The sequence below is a fragment of the Pongo pygmaeus genome, chromosome 1 (assembly GCF_028885625.2).
Source record: "Pongo pygmaeus isolate AG05252 chromosome 1, NHGRI_mPonPyg2-v2.0_pri, whole genome shotgun sequence".
Classification (NCBI taxonomy): Eukaryota; Metazoa; Chordata; class Mammalia; order Primates; family Hominidae; genus Pongo; species Pongo pygmaeus.
Genome location: NC_072373.2, coordinates 153,829,168 through 153,847,542, shown reverse-complemented (window position 1 = coordinate 153,847,542; position 18,375 = coordinate 153,829,168). Strand labels below are relative to the sequence as shown.

The window sequence follows — 18,375 nt, the reverse complement described above, 5'->3', positions numbered from 1 at the left end:
ACTGTTGGAAATCTGGCACAGAGTGATCTGGTGATGGTTTAAAAAAAAATCAAAGGCTCTTTGATAACAGATCTTGTGCATTTTACATCTAGGTTCCTGCCTAATAGTGGAGATGTTTCTGCCTTTGCTATTCTAGCAAGGGAAACTATATGTAATAAATGAATACATTTTATATTGTTTTAGTGATTCAAATAACTGTCAATGCAATATTAAATTCAGAATTGATAGGAAAACTGTCCTACTTAGAAATTCAAGTGTTCTTGGCACAATGCTATTTATTATCACCATGAGACCTGTGCTCTAGCAAAACTGCTTGTGTTTCAGTGAAAGACTGTTTAACATGCATGTTTCACTCTACCAAGGTTCAACTTTGACCTATAAGAGGACAGTGTATATTCCTTAGAGAGATGCTAGGAGGTACCCCAATTGATATCTGTGTATGAGAAGAGGGTGGGATATGCCTGCATGAGCAACATAATCTAAACCAAGTTCAAAAAAAGAAGGGCTTTTTTTTTTTTTCCCCACAGGTGCAATCTTGACAAGAAGAAAAAACTCAAAAAGGTATTTTGCATTGGTAAATTCTGATGTCTTGGGCAGCTCCAGGACTGTTTGTCATGCTTTCCTTATGGACTTCTGGTAATGCCTCCTTAAGGATGTGGGCTGAGGGATAAGCATTTAAAATAGTCCAGGCACCATTTCTGATTCTTTGTTCGCTAGGATGATGATGGTGGTGGTGGTGGTGACCACAACGGTGACAATGATACCACCATATTTCATTGATTTTTAAAATGTTTTTCCACATTTTCACATATCTAAGAATACTTACACTCAGTACTTCCTTGCAGTCACTGTCAGCCTGCAACAAAGTTAAATTTGCCCACAGAGGATTGGCATTATTTCACATGGTCACCTGGAGGCACTACCAACCTGAGACCATTTAAAATTATTTGCTAAGGTGTTTTGTTTGGTTTTTTTCACACTGTCAGTATGAACTTGTATCAGAAACCTGCATGAGTATCTGCTTGTGGTTCAAGTTCTCAGAGAAGATTATTTTTCCTCTTTCTCTTCTTGCTGTGCCTTTCTGAATGGAAGCTTTCTTTCTGGCATATTCCAGTGCTAAGGGAATAGCTGTTTGGTGTTTCAGCTTTTTGTAGAGGTCTCTTATTAGACTCCCATCTTATTTTTCTTTCTTATTCTATTTAGAGTAACAGTGTGACTAACGATTGATGGTCTCTTATAGCTGATGAACTACTGTAACAATAAAAGCTAACATTTACTTAGCACTTTCCTTTTACCAGGCAGTGCTCTAAGGGCTTTTTATATGTGATAACTCATTTAAACCTTCAATAATTATATTAGATAGGTACTCTTATTTTCCCCAGTTTTAGGTAAGAAAACATATGCTGTGTGCCCAGGATTGCACATATTGACTCACTTAGTGTTACCGGTGAAGGGTGTCCAGGTTCTGGGCATTTTGAACAAAGAATTGCACAAAACACACAAACAAAGCAAGGAAAGAATGAAGCAACAAAAGCAGAGACTTATTGAAAATGAAAGTACACTCCACAGGGTGGGAGTGGCCAGAGCATAAGGGGCTCAAGGGCCTGGATGCAGAATCTTCTCAGGTCCAAATACCCCCTAGAGGTTTCCCATTAGCCTCATGTAAATGAAGTGGTGTTCACCTCATGTAAATGAAGTGGTGGTCTGCAACCAGTCCGATTGGCTTTCTGCAACCAATCAGAGGCTGAGTTACAAAGGTCACAGTCCTATGCAAGCTTTCTGCAACCAATTGAAGGCTAAAGTGATGTTACAAAGTTACATTTCTATGGAAACGAAGACTTGGCCCACAATCAGTCTGATTGGTTGCAGACAGCAATTAATCAGAGGTTGAAGTGAAGTTTCATAGGTCACACTCCTATGCAAGCATCTGATTGGCTGCAAAAAGCAACCAATCAGAGATACTTTCCATTTTCAATCTGCCACCTAGAAAAGGTGGGGTTTTGCAAAGGGAGTGGTCTCTGGTCCTTTTGTTACCTAGCCAGTGGAAAGTTAGGGTTTTTCTTTCAATTTATTCCTAGGAAGTCAGCGTGAAACGGCCTTAGGTTCCATGCCTCCAGACCCGATTCTCTTGCCTCATTAGTGTAACTTGACCACCTGAGTCTACAGGTACACCCCTAGTGAGAATCCACTTTTAGCTTTGTAAAGTACTTGGCATAATGCCTGATACTTGCTGAGTACATAGTGAGCTGTTGCGTGTCCCTTCCACTAAAAAATAGGCCATTGTCCTTATCAGAAGAATAGGATACTCTTTTGTTATCTATTTCTCATTCCATGATATAGGATTCTAGCTTTAAGTGTTGTCAATCTCAGAAAAGAGTTGATTATCTAAAAAATATGGATTCTTGTAAGCCTTTTCATTATGTGCCATATAAAAAATGTTGCTCCAAGCAGGTTTACTAGTTTATCACCATTCAGATTTACAAGTTCTATCAGGAACTTCAAAGCAATTTCGTAGTAAAAAGTCCAGTTTAACAAATGTTTAAATTTTTCTCACTTCTCTTTATATTTCACATCCTAACCCTCTTCCTCACCTTCCCACCACATTCACCTCGAATCTACACAGAAATCTTAAAGTGAGATGAATTAAGAAAAAAAAAGAAAATTGCCTTTTTTCTTTTATGGAAAAACATATTTTTATAATAATCTGAATCTGAAACTTTTGAAATAATTTAGGACTTATATTTAGAAAAAAAGCATTTAATCCCTCTGTCCTTCCTGCTTTCTCTCCTTCATTCTTTCATTTCTTCTACAAATATTTACTGAATATTTTATAAGTTAAAGACATTGTGCTTGATACTGCCTTATGAGATATATTTCTCAGGTATTGTTCATGTCCTCAAGAAATTTTCAAAGACAAAATTAAGGGGGAATCTTTCTCTCCTTCCCTCCCTTCCTTTCTCCCTCCACTCTCCTTCTTTCCTCTTTCCTCCATCTTCTTTCTCCATCCACCCCATCCCACCCCACCCTTATCCATGAACTAGAAGCCAAGGAGGAATAAAGGCTTTATGGGGGGAAATACTCCTTGAGCAAGTTATATTGGAACTTGCAGAGATGAGGATGGTAGAATACAGCAAGGGGGCCAGGAGGAGCAGTATGAACAAGGTCACAGTAAGTGGATAGCAAAGGGGCTTTGGAGAAGACTGACAAGTCCAGCTTGAAACATGGAGGACAGGAAAGGGAGAGATGGGAGAAGAAACTTCCCTTCTCACTTCACTTGTTACAGAGAGATGCATGTGAGATGTGAGGATAAATGCCATTTAATGTAAGATCATGTAGGTTCACAGAAAAATAAGAGATTCCAGCTGATGTCATTATCATCGTAGTCATTTTCATCATTGTCGGGATGGCTCTGGCAGGACTTCCTCCTTAATGGCACCAGGGCCACCAGAATTTACACTTATGCTCTGCTTCTGTGTCCTGAACACCTTGGAGGTAAGAATGGACTCTAAGAGATAAACTCATTTTGTTTGGAGTGAAAAGATGACAAGCAGAAGTTCGCAGAAGCCACATACAACCAATGAAGCCTATAAGGCAGCTGAGAATTAAACAAAAGCACCTGTTCTGATTACCGTCATTGTTCCTGGTTAGTTAGCACCTCCCTTTCCTCAACAGAATGCCCGGGGCACAGAAGTGGGATCTGAGTGAGGGCAACAGGTGGATTGGAGAACATTTCTTCCCATAAGTAGTAGGATTTGATGGAAAAACAAGTCACTTCAGGGTAATAAAATGATGGAAAGTCCTGATGGGTCAAGTCCATATCTGATCTTAAGAAAGGCAGCCTTAGGCAACATAGTGGGTGCTAGAATCATTGATATCATCAAGAAAAGAGTAGTAATGTGAATTTCAAAGAAGATCACTTTGGGATAATGAACAGCATGACAGAATCCGGGAGCCTAATGAAGAAGATGTGATATAGTAAAAGAAATATATTGAGTGTAGGCTTTGAATAGGGCAGAAGGAGTGGAACTAGAGAGGCAAGAAGAGATGTGATTATGGAAAGTCTTGTATATCATACCAAGGGTCTGCACTTACACCGTAGAGTCCAGAGGGATCTAAATGTAGGATAGACAGGATCAGGTTTGATTTTGGAAAACTCAGTCTGGAGGTGATGTGGCCAATGTTTGGGAAGTGGTGAAGACTCTTTCAGGAAAGACAATATCAAGAGCAAACATGGACTACTTCATCAGGTATCACTAGCAGATATTAAATTATCAGTACAAAACCCAGCAATTATTACTTTCAGATTGGCCTTTTTTCTCTTACTAGGAGAATATAGTCCAGATATAGTGTAAGTGCATGAATAATCATGATAGTCTTAACAGAGGATAAAGTTTAATGAGTGTTATCAGTTAGAGAATTATTTATATAATCTCAATTTTCCAGACAAAGAAATAGAGGCATAGTGAGATGAAGTGACTGCCCAAAGTCATAGATTGAGAAAATGGTAAAGATGACTTGAACTCTGATATTCTGCCTCTAGAGCTCGTGTTCTAGTGTGTGAATTAACTAAGTTGTTAATTGTTATTCATACTAATGGGAACATTCTCATATAACTGGTTCAGAAATTTTAAAAACTTGTACCAGCCTTAGGTAGATTTTGAATAGTTTGTCAGTAACCAAAATACCTAATTCGTATGGAAAATTAAGAGGCTGGTTTGAAGCATGATAATTACATTTACTTTGAAATCAGCAATTTGTGGACAAATTTAATTCATTTTGCCCAACTCTGGCTTTATTCCCGGTATTAAAAAGACAATTACAGGGTACACTTGGTTAGCACTCAGGGAAAATAAAGCGATTATTTTTCCACTTCTGCTAGAGAACACTAGGTACCCTTTGTCAGTCAATTGTATAGACTCTTATTGTAGGTAGTTTATAGGAACCAACCTGATGGAATGGGTATGTCTTCCTCTTTCAGCTCCACAATCCAATGACCCTTTTATTCAACAAAGACACAACTAAACAACAAAATGTTGGTGGTTAAAAAAAAGTTCAAAAGTAATAGGACGCCTTCAACATAGTAATCTACTTTAAGAATTTAGAGCACATGTCAGTATGTCACCTTCAGACATGGTTATAGTCCAGTAAGAATTACAAATCCAACAAACAAAAATCAAGGCAATAGAGTTTTCATGGGTACCACTGTAATAAATTCTTCTGTGCAAAAAGCCAGTCCTAGAGAAAAATTATAGGTGGCAACATTTCCTGAGGAACTTTTTTCCCAAAGGAGTTTTTTTTGTGTGTGCAGACATTATTGAGAAGTTCAAGTTAACATGAACATTATGAATGAATCAGATGACATGATAAGAGGTTACATTGAACTTTCTAACACCTATTCTTAAATTATAATAAAAAAAACTCATTGAGTTTTTAACATGCCTGCACATTTTCTCATTTTATTCGGGGAGTAGATTTAGGTTTTTCTGGCCTGACTGGATTTTTAAACTGCTACAACATAACATAAAAATAATCATGGCTATATTCACTGAGTTTGTTTCATTTTGTAAAATTATGAAAAACAAGTTTATCTCATTCAGTCTCTTTAGCATATTGATTCAGTGTATCTCCCTTTATAGAGAAGAAAGAAAGCAAGAATTTTCACAAGATAGAGCTGAAGACTAATATTGAGTACATAGAATGAAGAGCCCAGAAAGCAACGTCTCTCAGTGTGGCTGGACAGATAGACACATATAAATTTAATCCAAAGGGTTAGTTCTGATTATGAGAACATGGGAGCCTCGGGCCATCTTTACTTACCCATACCCCTAACAAATTAGTGGGGTTTTTCCTAGAGTTCACTATAGTTTAATAAGCAGGAGACACCCAGATTTTTGATTCAACGATGAAATAAAATGAATGAAGGTTTTATTTATATAATCTGTGCTTTGCTACTTCAACTTCGTGCAAATGGAAAGAAGCTTTATTGCATTTAGAGAGAATTAGATTTGGAACTTGGTCAGTGGCGCAAAATAGAACTATAACATATTGATGAGACAACTTTTTATGTGGGAGAAGAATTAGCATTTGATAAAATCACAAAGAAGCAATGGGTAGGGACTCATCATTGTGTGAAGTGACTGAGCACTGATACACATAACACAGTTGACATTGTCTTTAATATTTATTATTGAATAAATGACAGCATGTGAACAAAAGCATATGCCTTTTCACACTAGTGAATACTTGGTCATTAAACAATATTTAAATAAAAAACACAACTTTATACCATTGGTTATAATTTAGGAAAAAGAAAACAAAAACATCTGGCAATAGACTGGATTAAAAGTGAAAGATTTTATTTTGCGGTTAAAGATTACTTCTACAGTAGAAATAATAAAAACATATACATATTAATATAGATTGCAAATTTGCTAGGTCCAGATCTTTGCACTTGTGTTCTCTCCCAAAATAATGGATTCTCTGTGGATTTTATTTTGGAATAGGTATTTCTGCTATGAAGTCTGATAAAAGATATTCCCACTCTAAAGAGCAAGCAGCTAGAATGCCACATTTTTGATGCATATTTTTGCAGCACAGAGGGGATTAAATTCTAAATGTCTCAGCTGTTAAAGGCCCCTTCAGACTTGCCCAAAATGAAGAACAAAGAAGGAGAAAGCTTTCCCTAAAGCAATTCATCAGATCTATTTGGGCACAGTGACATTTTCTCAGAACTTATATGGATAAGTTACACTGAACAGTTCAAGGGTTTGCAGCTGCTTGGAATATTTAAGAAAAAAAATATCTCTAGTTCTTATGCATTTCATATGGTCTGACCAGTGCTCAACACTGGCTAGTGTTCACTGAGGCTGTAACAATCAGTAGTTATATCATAATAGCTTTTGTTTCTCGAGAGCTCATTATGTGCCTGGTACTGTGTTCTGCATTTTCCACCCATTGTATCACTTAATATTTATGCTTCTGATCTTAGGAGAATGACTGTTTATATTGCATATATGCCATTTTTTTGCAGTATGAAAAATTTGTTGAGCCGAGTGTCATACATTATAAACTGACATGTACTTACTGTTGTTTAATCTAATTGGTGGTTGTTAAATCTAAAAGATGTTCTGACTACTTCAATAAAGGCAGCAGCAATCACTTCCATAAATAAATCATTAGATGTAGAACACATGTGTAAACAGGTAGAGTCTTCTAATTTGCTAAGTGTTGATGGACTCAAAACAGTTACTAGAACAAGCCATAGATTGAATACATTTATTGATGGAATAAGTCAAACAACTTGAAACAAGGCATTGTGGTGTGTTAAACGGTAATTCAAATAAAATGAAGTGATTGATACATTTTTACTTGTTTGGAAAGTGGAGAATATTTTAGAATTACAAAACATTGCACTTTTATACACATTTATCCTTTCATTATCCTAATGTAGGGTAGATGGGACAGTTGATTGCATCCAACTTCATTTATTTGGCTTATTATCTTTTGTTTTATGATTTTAACTCTGTCTAGCATCATCTCCTACCACTTAGAGTCTATGTATTCTTCTGACCAAATGACTTGAAGGTTTCTGACCAAATTAATGGCCTTTCAAACTGTTAATGCCTCTGCCTGGAACGCCCTTCACATCTTCTCTTGGTGAGGCCCCCGTGGTCCTCAGGACTCTGTTGGAATATCACCACCCCAGACAAACATTCCCTGAACTGTTCCTCCTATATTCACCCTTCCTCTGGCCTCCCACAGCACCCTGTGCATACCCCTATTACCATCATTTGACACCTGGTATTATAGTGTTCTATTTACTGGCCAGCTGCACTAAGTTGTGACTCTTTGGAAGCATGGTGTGTCTTTTATGGTTTTATTTCAGTTTTTTCAGCACCTAGCCAAGTCTACACAGAGTATGGACTCAATGAGCAATTGTGGCTTGAAGATGTAAATTCTTTAGTATGTATTGCATGATATACATGTGACACATGCATGTATATCATGCCTATTAGTACTTTGTTCACTTCCCCACCTCCCACATCCCTACGACACACACACATTCTCATTGCATTCAGCGATGTGTAGGCTTCTGTCTCATCCATAGTTTTCATTGTAGTTGCTGAAGCTTGAGGTCATGATCTGGTGTAAGTGACTACTAGAAGAAGGCACATGTGCATTGTATTCTGTTGTACTTGTCATCTGGAGCACTCAGTGTACTTGAAGGTATGCCTTTTCTAGTGGAATTTCAGAGTGGTTTCATACTAGCACTATGAGAACACTTTCATGCTAAACAAGAAGAAAGGCAAAGAATCAAACCCGGGCAATGTAACAGAAACTGAGCTGGGGGCCTGAGCTGCAGAAGGAACCTCTGTCCACCACAGAATACCACTCCCAGTGGCACACAGAGGAGAGAGTGTCTGGCTTCTGCTCTCTGGTTGCTCCCTTCACCCTCTCTGTGCTCATTACTTGGTTCCCTTTGATAGAACATGAGAGGCAGACATGGGTTGCCAGGGAGCAGGCTTTTACAACTGCTATTTCATCCTGTTTTGAAATGTCTCTCAAAATGGTTGACTTATTTTTCTCTCATGTATGCATTATGTATGTGTTGCTGCACACAACAGTGGATTCAGAAAGGCTATCCACATCTTTGTCCCCAAACCCCCAGCCATGCAATGCAATGTAGCAACCAAGAGAACCAGAGAGCTGTGCTGGGCTCTGAATAAACAAAAGCACAAATCCCATCTGGGTCTCCTTCAAAGCAAGCTGCTATTTTGCAACAAGCTACCAAATGACAATTAAGAAAAAGTTCTTACCTGTTTACTTAATGAGTGACTGGCCTCTTTGCTTTTATTTAGCCATCTGTTCTGGTCTATGTCCCTTTAAACTTGTAAGATCCATCACTTCATTAAACTGTTACCTTGACACATTGCAATGTTGTGGACATAATGATTCCACAGGGGAGCAAATTAAAACAGTTTTTCATGATTAGAAGGTTAAATGAGGTAAGGCTGTGGTAGTTAGTGGTGAGATAAGGGGTGTTGAGGAGGCAGAGCTCAAGGGAATTTCAGGTGATTGGAAAATTAGGCTGGTGAGACAGAGGGCTGGGGCTTTTCCAAATTATGGGAGGTGAGCAAGAAGCAAGGCTGCCTTTGGGTATCTCTGACTCCTGGGGGCTGGTTCCACTGCCCATACAGAGGCTGTGACCCTGGCCCTGGGAGGATACAGGAACTGCCTTCAGGTTTCTTGACTTCCCTGGGAGAGTCTGCGAAGAGCAAAAAGAACTAATTCTACCTGGTAGTGGTAAGCTGAAAATGCAACAACAATAAACATTTTGGTCTTTCTCAGACAGTTATGTGGCTTTCCTTAAGTTGGAAGAAGAATCAGGGGGCCCAGCCCAACTACATGAAAGAATATTTTATTGTGTCTTTACCCTGCACTTCACGGCTTCAGCAGTCCTCCTTCTTGCTCTAGACTTACTTCCACCTGACTCCTTGACAGTCGCTGGAAACTAGAAAGCCAAGGGCTTTATCTTTTTACTATCTTATGTCAGTTCCTGCTCTGACAACTCTGGTTTCTCCTGACATGACCCATAATATTGCCGTCACATGGACCCCAAATCTGAGGAATCTCTGAATTTTCCATCAGCCGCTTCTGTCCTGTCAGTAGCCCAAGTTCTATTTCTCCCACCTATATCAAGTTTCTCACATCTTTCTCCACCTTGTTATTTCTTCTTCTTCTGCCCTAGTTTTCATCCCTCATTACCTCTGTCCTAGGCAATTGGGATAGCCTCCTAACTAATCACTGCCTACCTATACTCTCTCCCTGCTCCAAAGCATCTTAAACACTGATGTTTGATTATAACTCATAACTTCCCCCCCGCCTTTTTTCCTTTTTTAAAAATTATACTTTCAGTTCTGGGATACATGTGTGAACGTACAGGTTTGTTACATAGGTATACATGTGCCACGGTGGTTTGCTGCACCCATCAACCCATCACCTACATAAGGTATTTGTCCTAATGCTCTCCCTCTCCTAGCCCCCCACTCCCTGACAGGCCCCGGTGTGTGATGTTCCCCTCCCTGTGTCCATGTGTTCTCATTGTTCAACTCCCACTTATGAGTGAGAACATGTGGGGTTTGGTTTTCTGTTCCCATGTTAGTTTGCTGAGAATGATGGTTTCCAGCTTCATCCATGTTCCTGCAAAGGACATGAACTCATCCTTTTTTATGGCTGTGTAGTATTCCATAATGTATATGTGCCACATTTTCTTTATCCAGTCTATCATTGATGGGCATTTGGGTAGGTTCCAAGTCTTTGCTATTGTGAATGGTGCTGCAATAAACATATGTGTGCATGTGTGTTTATAGCAGAATGACTTATAATCCTTTGGTTATATACCCAGTAATGGGATTGCTGGGTCAAATGGTATTTCTGGTTCTAGATTCTTGAGGAATCGCCACATTGTCTTCCACAATGGTTGAACTAATTTACACTCCCACCAACAGTGTAAAAGCATTCCTATTTCTGCATGTCCTCTCCAGCATCTGTTGTTTCCTGACTTTTTAATGATCACCATTCTAACTGGTGTGAGATGGTATCTCACTGTGGTTTTGATTTGCACTTCTCTAATGAATAGTGATGATGGCCTTTTTTTCATATGTTTGTTGGCTTCAGCCAAAACAGATATATAGACAAATGGAACAGAACAGAGGCCTCAGAAATAATGCCACACATCTACAACCATCTGATCTTTGACAAACCTGACAAAAACAAGCAATGGGGAAAGGATTCCCTACTTAACAAATGGTGTTGGGAAAATTGGCTACCCATATGCAGAAAACTGAAACTGGACCCCTTCCTTACACCTTATACAAAAATTAAGGTGGATTAAAGACTTTAACGTAAGACCTAAAACCATAAAAACCCTAGAAGAAAACCTAGGCAGTATCATTCAGGACATAGGCATGGGCAAAGACTCCATGACTGAAATACCAAAAGCAATGGCAACAAAAGCCAAAATAGACAAATGGGATATAATTAAAGTAAAGAGCTTCTGCACAGCAAAAGAAACTATCATCAGAGTGAATAGGCAACCTATAGAATGGTAGAAAATTTTTGCAATCTATCCATTTGACAAAGGGCTAATATCCAGAATCTACGAAGAACTTAAACAAATTTACAAAAAAAAAAAAAAAAAAACCAGCCCCATCAAAAAGTGGGCAAAGGATATGAACAGACACTTCTCAGAAGAAGACATTTATGTGGCCAACTGTCCCCTTTAACAAAACAAAATTTCTTTTGGCTTCCCATCACCTGGCAAACTCAGTATAGATGTATTAGCTTGATATCTGAGGCAATTCAGCATAAAGTTATCATTTGTGTTTCTAGCTTTTTCTCCTTCTTTGTGCTCCAGTAAGACAAACTACTGTACGCCTATGAGTAACTCTATGTATTCTTGTCTGCGTGCTGTTTCCTCTCTCTGGAAAGCTCTGTTCACACATGTCTGTCAATTAAAACACATGCGTTTTATCAAGCTCAATTTTGCTTTCTCTTGTCTCAATCAGATGCAGTTGTTCCTGCTTTTCTTCCATGGCAGTACGTTTAGACGAATGTTCTGCTGCTTGGCATAACTTTTTTTTTCTCTTGTTAGTATTTTGAATCTTACTTTTGCAAATCCTATAGCACAGGCAGAGTTTCCTACTCATACAGGGTGCTAGATACAGAAACAGAAGAATGAGTGATAATGATACTGTGTCTACAAGAATATGAACATCCATTCATTCATTTATTTATTCATTCATTTGTTTCACTCAAACGTTCTTTGAATGCCTGTAGTATGTAAGCTGCCATGTTAAGAGCCTGAAACAGAGATCAAGATGACACAGTACATTCCAGTTCTCTAAGAACTCACAAATCCATGTAGGAAAATCACATAAATAATTACACAGTGAAAAAGTACAACAATAGAAGTGTCTTTAAAGTATGGGAGTGATGGGACTTTACCTCTGTTAGAGTGGATAGGTTGGGGGTCAAAGCATGGTGGTGAGGAGGAGATTGAGCAATTAGAAAAGGTTTCCTGTCATTGGAAATGTCTGATTTGGGTTTTGCAAACTGAATAGGAGTTTACAAGGAATATAGTGAGATAAGGAAGGGTGGAAGAGTTCAAGAAAGCAGCTCTGCTTGCTCTCAGCAGCCCAGCACACTAGGACAATTTGGTCACCAAATAATTATTTTCCATTTCCAGGTAAAATATGCTGAATGACAGAATCCTTCGACCCCTATGAAAGAAAAAGAGAGGAATAAAGGAACCTCCTTCTGTGACTGCCTTTGGTTGAAAGTCATTCATTCTTCTTTTTTTTTTTTTTTTTTTAATGTTTTGTAGAGAAAGTCTGTGATTGCTGTGAGCTTCATAGCAGCGTTCCTTTTCCTGCTGGTTGTGCGTCTTGTAAATGAAGTGAATTTCCCATTGCTACTAAACTGCTTTGGACAACCTGGTACAAAGTGGATACCATTCTCCTACACATACAGGCGGCCCATTCGAACTCACTATGGATACATAAATGTGAAGACACAAGAGGTAAGATCCCAGAGGGTTACCTAGCAGCTGGAGAGTATCCATGGTAACGGCTTTTCTTTAGGAGCCAGAGGGCTTCCAACTCACTGAACTTACTCTCTCTGCCCCGGAGAGCTTGCTTGGGTCCCTGACAACGTCTTCTGTCTTATTATTCTTAGACATTTACTGACAAATGTCTAAATCTGCCACCCCTCCTACATTAAATCTTCTGATTCACTGGCTTCATATGGAGTCAAGGAAGCAATTATTTGTTTTCCTGGTGGTTTGTGGCACAACGTACATATCTCTCCATTTGGAAGCTCTGATCAGCAGTTACCAGCTGGAGAACTGGCTGGCTTGATTTCCTGTAGGTCAACTGGTTGGGGAGAGCTCTTTATAGAACTTCAAAAATGCATTTATACTCCTTAAAACTCTGTAATCCTTAGACCTGGAGCTAGAAAAGGCCAAGCTGATTTTAAAATTCGCAGTGGCTGCAGAGATAATGGGATTTAAAGAGTTTTCAAATTTAAAGGGCTTAAAATCGTGTAAATCCTATAATCACAGAACCTTTAAATCTTTGTAGCCAATTGGTAGTACAGGAGAGGATGGAGGTATATTGACAATTAGAAAGTGCACGCTATGCTAGCACTTTTGCAAGCGAGCATTTGTCTCATAAAGTAAAATAAAAATAATGAGCCTCACAAAATATGTGACGTATATAGAAGTGCTTAATAAAATTGTTTTCACTATTCATTTCTATGGAGTTGGATGAATGTGAGTTTAATATTCAGAGACACAAAGTCCAAGCCTGTTTGAAACTGTTAGTAACAAAGGTACAAGCTACCAGTGTGTCTACATTACTAGGGAGAGTCTTGGATCAGCTCCCATCGAAAGGTCATTTTGTAAAGATACTCGAGGGTAGAGTCATGCATGGAATGCTACTCCTGTCCTGAGAGTTATTCTTAGCATTCTGGGAGGATGCTAAGCTTGGTCTACCCCCTTTTGTAGGCAATCTCATATCTGAGTCATTGCTTCTGGTTAATTTGATTCTTCGAAAATTGTTTCTGTATCTGCAGGATTTACAGGCCTTTATTAGAATTTTATAGTTGAAAAAAGCACCATTAATAACACATAAATTCTTAGGGTCTTTGATGTTTATCCTCTAATTGGTTTTAAATTAATTTTTTTGAAGTGCCTATTGCTTGAATTTGTTGAGTGTCCTAATAAATTGATTACCTATATAAAAATGTATCTCTTTGAGGAGAGTTTTTCTCACCCTCGTCTTTTGTTACTTTTATTTCTGGCTATCATTTAATATTCTATAACTCTACTGTATGGTGTTAATCAATTCACAAGTGCCTGTCACAGGCTGAAAATGAAACTTGTGACTAAAATGTCTCACAAAGTATTCTCATATGGGAAATCCCATCAAATATCAAAGACCCTTTCATTTCTTTAAATATTAATGAATTTGATTTTGGAGTGTGAAAGGAAAAACTGACCTATGGATGCAGTTATTTAATTAGTTCTATTAACTGGGCTATCTTTGAAATTATTTTGATGTAGTTTTTAATACAATGATTTTACAAAAGAATATTGAATATTATTTTGCTCTTGCAAAGGTTATTTCTTAGGAGAAAACATAGTTACTGGAAAGAATTTGGGCTTTGGAAGCACACAGGCATGGTTTGAGAGTCAGTTCTAACATTTAACGAACTTAAGCAGTGTATTTGCTTTTGGGTAACTTCCTTAACCTCAGAGCCTCAATTTCCTTATTGCAAAATAAGGATAACAACATCAGCCTAGCAAAATTATTTTGAGGATAAAATCAGTCGAAGCATATGAGGTTCCCAGCTCCAAATTGCTATTCAATGAATGAATTGCTTTTGCTTTCTCTGTACTTTCCAGTATGGCATAAAGTGTTCAGTATGAATAACATCAAATTATCAAAGTCCAGAGTACCAGAATTTATATGTACATTTTAAAGATCCTGGACTTGGGGGAATAAACACATATAGGGGTTCTCAATCTCATTAGTAATCATGGTTTTACAAATTAAAACCACAATGAGAAAAAAATGTAAAAATCACAAGGAGATACTAATATACACGAAATGCCAGATTGGCAAAAAATTAAGAAGTCTGACAATACCAAGTGTTGACGAGGATGTGGAACAACAGATACTATTGTATACTTGAGTGGGAGTAAAAATTGTAATACCCACTTTGGAAAAAACAGCTCCACTGTTGTATTGAGCAAAGTTGAAGATTTACATGCTGCATGCCCAAGCATTTCTACTTGTGGATATCTACACTAGAGGTGCTCATGAACCCGTGCACTGGAAGACATGGACAGAACATGTAGCAGCATTTTTCCTAGTAGCCAGAACCTAGAATATACCTAAATATTGATGAGTAGGAGAATGAATTAAAGTCGTGTCACATACACTGGAATACCATACAGCAATGACGATGAAGAAACTGCAAGTATATGTGACCACATGGAAGATAAAGGGAAGTACACAATGTGATTCCATTTATGGGTCACAAGAAGAGACAAAACTAAATAATGTTGCTTAGGGACACATACAATGGTAAACTAAAAAAGGAAAAGAAAAAGCAAGGAAATTATTATCATGAAAGGGAGTCTAGCGGTTACCTCTGAGAGGTGGGCAGCTTGTGATCAGAATGGGTTTCTGGGGATTTAGCAATATACTATCTCTTGATCCTGTTGGAGGTTACACAGATGTTCACAGTCCATTTATTAAGTATAAATTTATGGTTTTTGGACTTGTATATCTATTTTATTAAAAAATTCAAAATACATTCTGATCCCAGGAAGGATGTTTATTTACCATTTACCATGGGCAAGGAATCATACAAAGCAATTCACCTAATTCAGCAGCAGGAAATAACTAAAAAGAAGCAATGGGATATTAAGCTATCTAAAGCAAACTAGGAATATTTGGAATAGGCAATTTGATTTTATATAAAGACTAACAGACACATAGGCAACTTATTTCTCTAGTTCTGGTCTATGCATGATAGACCCCATATTGCAACATGAATGCAGGTGATAGAGCAGAAAATTTTGCATGAAAGTTGAAAATATTAGAACACTCAAAGGGAATGACAGATTTTCTCCTAAATTCAAGTAGTTCTAGGCTAAATTGGGAGGAAATAAAAACTTTGTGACTTTTTACCACCTTCTCATTGATTTCATCCTTTGTTCTGACAGTCCCACCCCACCACCATGTCTGTGCCATGCTCTTACTCCCAAATGATTGTCCATTTGTGCTCACCATAATGTCCTCAGGTGCAATCCGTTGCAGAAATGGTCACATTAAATAAGAGACACAGTATGATAAAGCCTTCAAGAGCCAAAGTAATATAGCTGAAATGATAGGTGGTGAGTTCAGTGTTCTAGGGCAAATAGCTTAAATAGTGACCACAAAACCATGCTTCAGAGATTATCACACACTAAGTCCCTATTCATTCTATTCTAATTCTGAGAAGCTCAATAGGCTTAGCTGAACTGAGTCAGGTGATCACCAAGCTGCTCTACTTATTTCAAGATCTTGGCCCTTAAAGTTTTCTCAGAAAACTTTCCCCTTAAATGCATATGGTTTCTGGAAATTACTAAACTTCTTAGTATTTTTTTAAATATGCAGTCATGCCAGCAGTGATTTCCAGACCTAGAGCATCTGCAAACACCATGGCTGTTGATGACAGATTTACTGCCTGATGCTTTAGCTTGGCCAGAAGTTGCTGTAACTAGTCATAGATTTTATGAGCTAAAATGATTACAAGAAAGAATGTCTCTTTACTACTGTCTAAAGAAAATTGGAGTGGGAGGCAGCAGAATTAGGTCAAACATCTAGTGGACACTGTGGAGTGTAGGGTTGCTTAGGAGCAAAATCTGATTCTTTAGTTATGTTTTAAAAATAGATGACTCTGGTCCCTTTGGATTGGCACAAGTGAAAATATAGATGGTTTGTGAATCTATGACAGCCTGCCCTGAAGGCCCCACATATAGTAAATTATACCCAGTTTAAGCTCTGCTTCATTTTATCAATTAATGTGTGTTTTTTTTAATAATCTGTTCCCAGGGGAAATACAAAAATTAAAATAAAAGGAACACAGGAGAGATGTGGTTTTGCTTCTATTTCAAGCTGTTTATTTTTTTCCCTGATATAGATCCATAAAAAAAGAGCATGTGAAAACTGTGATGACTATTATAAAGGGGTTAAATAGAAAGATCAAAATATTCCTCCCACTGTAATAATGATGATCTAAATATAACAGAGTTGGTGATTGGCTTTAACTCTTTACCCAGTCTCCCCTTCACTTTCTCAACGAGTGTAAGCTAAGGTTCTTTTCTATGGGGGAGGGGAAGTCTTGAGAAGCAGGGAAGAAAAATAAGTGCCAACTAACTGGGTGAGTGCTGAAATTCTGAAAGTCTTCACTGGCCACAGAGCCCCAAATTTCTCATCAACACATGTTTAATCTGATAGCAACCATGATTTCAAACCAAAGCTTGGATCAGGAGTGATTTAGATTTTGCAACAGACCCTGCCCTCACCTCCCTGCTGCATCATTACTGTGTCTATAATGCAATCCCCCATTTTAAAAATGACAATGTGGAGATTCCACCTATAGCATTATGGCAGAATTACTGTATTATCAACTGGCTTTGGATATGGTAAAAAGTATATGTCACCCATGTATTTTTCCAGAAAAAAATTAAAAACAGAAACGTGCTTGACAATATCCTAAAACCCTATTTTCCCCTTGAAACAAATACTATTTATTTTAAATTATCAATTATAGCAGACAGAGAAGGTATAAAGGACTAAGGTAGTCCAGGGTTTGGTTCAAGGTAATCTTGCTTTCTCCTGTTGAGATCATGGCAGATTTTTGGGAAAAAGGAGAAAATGAACTTCAAGCTAGGTTCTATTTGTAGTTGCCTATGATGGACTGAGTCATTGTGTTGTCTTTTTTGTTGTGTGACCTGGTGTGAAGACATTGCTCAGAGCAAGCAGCCTGCAGTTTATTTGCATTTACTGCTAGATGAAAGGATCCAGCTTGGGTGATCAATAGGATGCCAAGGCCAGATCTTTCTGGGAATCAGTGAGGGTGACACATGTCTTCCTTAGACCTGATAGGATCTTCCCCTTAAGATGCTGGGGCTACAGAGGATTTCTGGTATTTGGGGAAGAGTGCCCTTTTCCTGGGTGCCTGAAATGTGCCAAGTGGAGAGGTGCAAGATTGCCAGAACACAGGAAGCAAGTGCAGGGCTGCATACTGACTTACTCGACAATTTAATGAGCCTGAAGTATGCCTCTTTAAAAAATGAGAACGTTTTGAAACCTCAAGTAGACTAAATAGGAATATTTAGGATCAGTTGCTGTGACAGACAGGCCACACTAGCCTAATTAAAGATGTGCATAACATATTGATGTTGCAATAGAATTTCCCAAATTATGGTTATAGTAACAATTAAGGAAGAGAGCTGACTTTCTTGGCGATAAAAGCACACACTCCACACATTTAAATAAATGTACACATGTAACTAAAGCCGACATGAATAGGTTTTCTATATTTGGTAATAGAGGCTTTGGGTTTTACATAAGTATATTGAGAGCAATTATATGCAAATATATGTTCCAAAAGTTTAAAACTGATCCATTTAATTGTTAATTAAAATCCGAACATTCCCATTTATGTAATCGTAAAGCAAAATAAAATTTGAGTATTAAATGTTATAGAAAAGGAAACAGCTAAATTAGCATATAATAAATCAAAACTTTGTGACTTTTT

At 37.9% G+C, this 18,375-nt stretch overlaps 1 protein-coding gene across 7 annotated transcripts in view; it reads left to right on the top strand.

The window, feature by feature from the left end:
* The window catches only part of ST6GALNAC3 (ST6 N-acetylgalactosaminide alpha-2,6-sialyltransferase 3), a 556,201-nt gene that overhangs the window by 227,488 nt on the left and 310,338 nt on the right, over positions 1-18,375 (top strand). For all 7 annotated transcript variants that reach the window (XM_054452444.2, XM_063653969.1, XM_063653965.1 and 4 more), the window contains exon 2: positions 12,386-12,580. In XM_054452444.2, the coding sequence (XP_054308419.1) occupies positions 12,386-12,580 (195 nt within the window). The remainder of the gene's footprint in view (positions 1-12,385; positions 12,581-18,375) is intronic.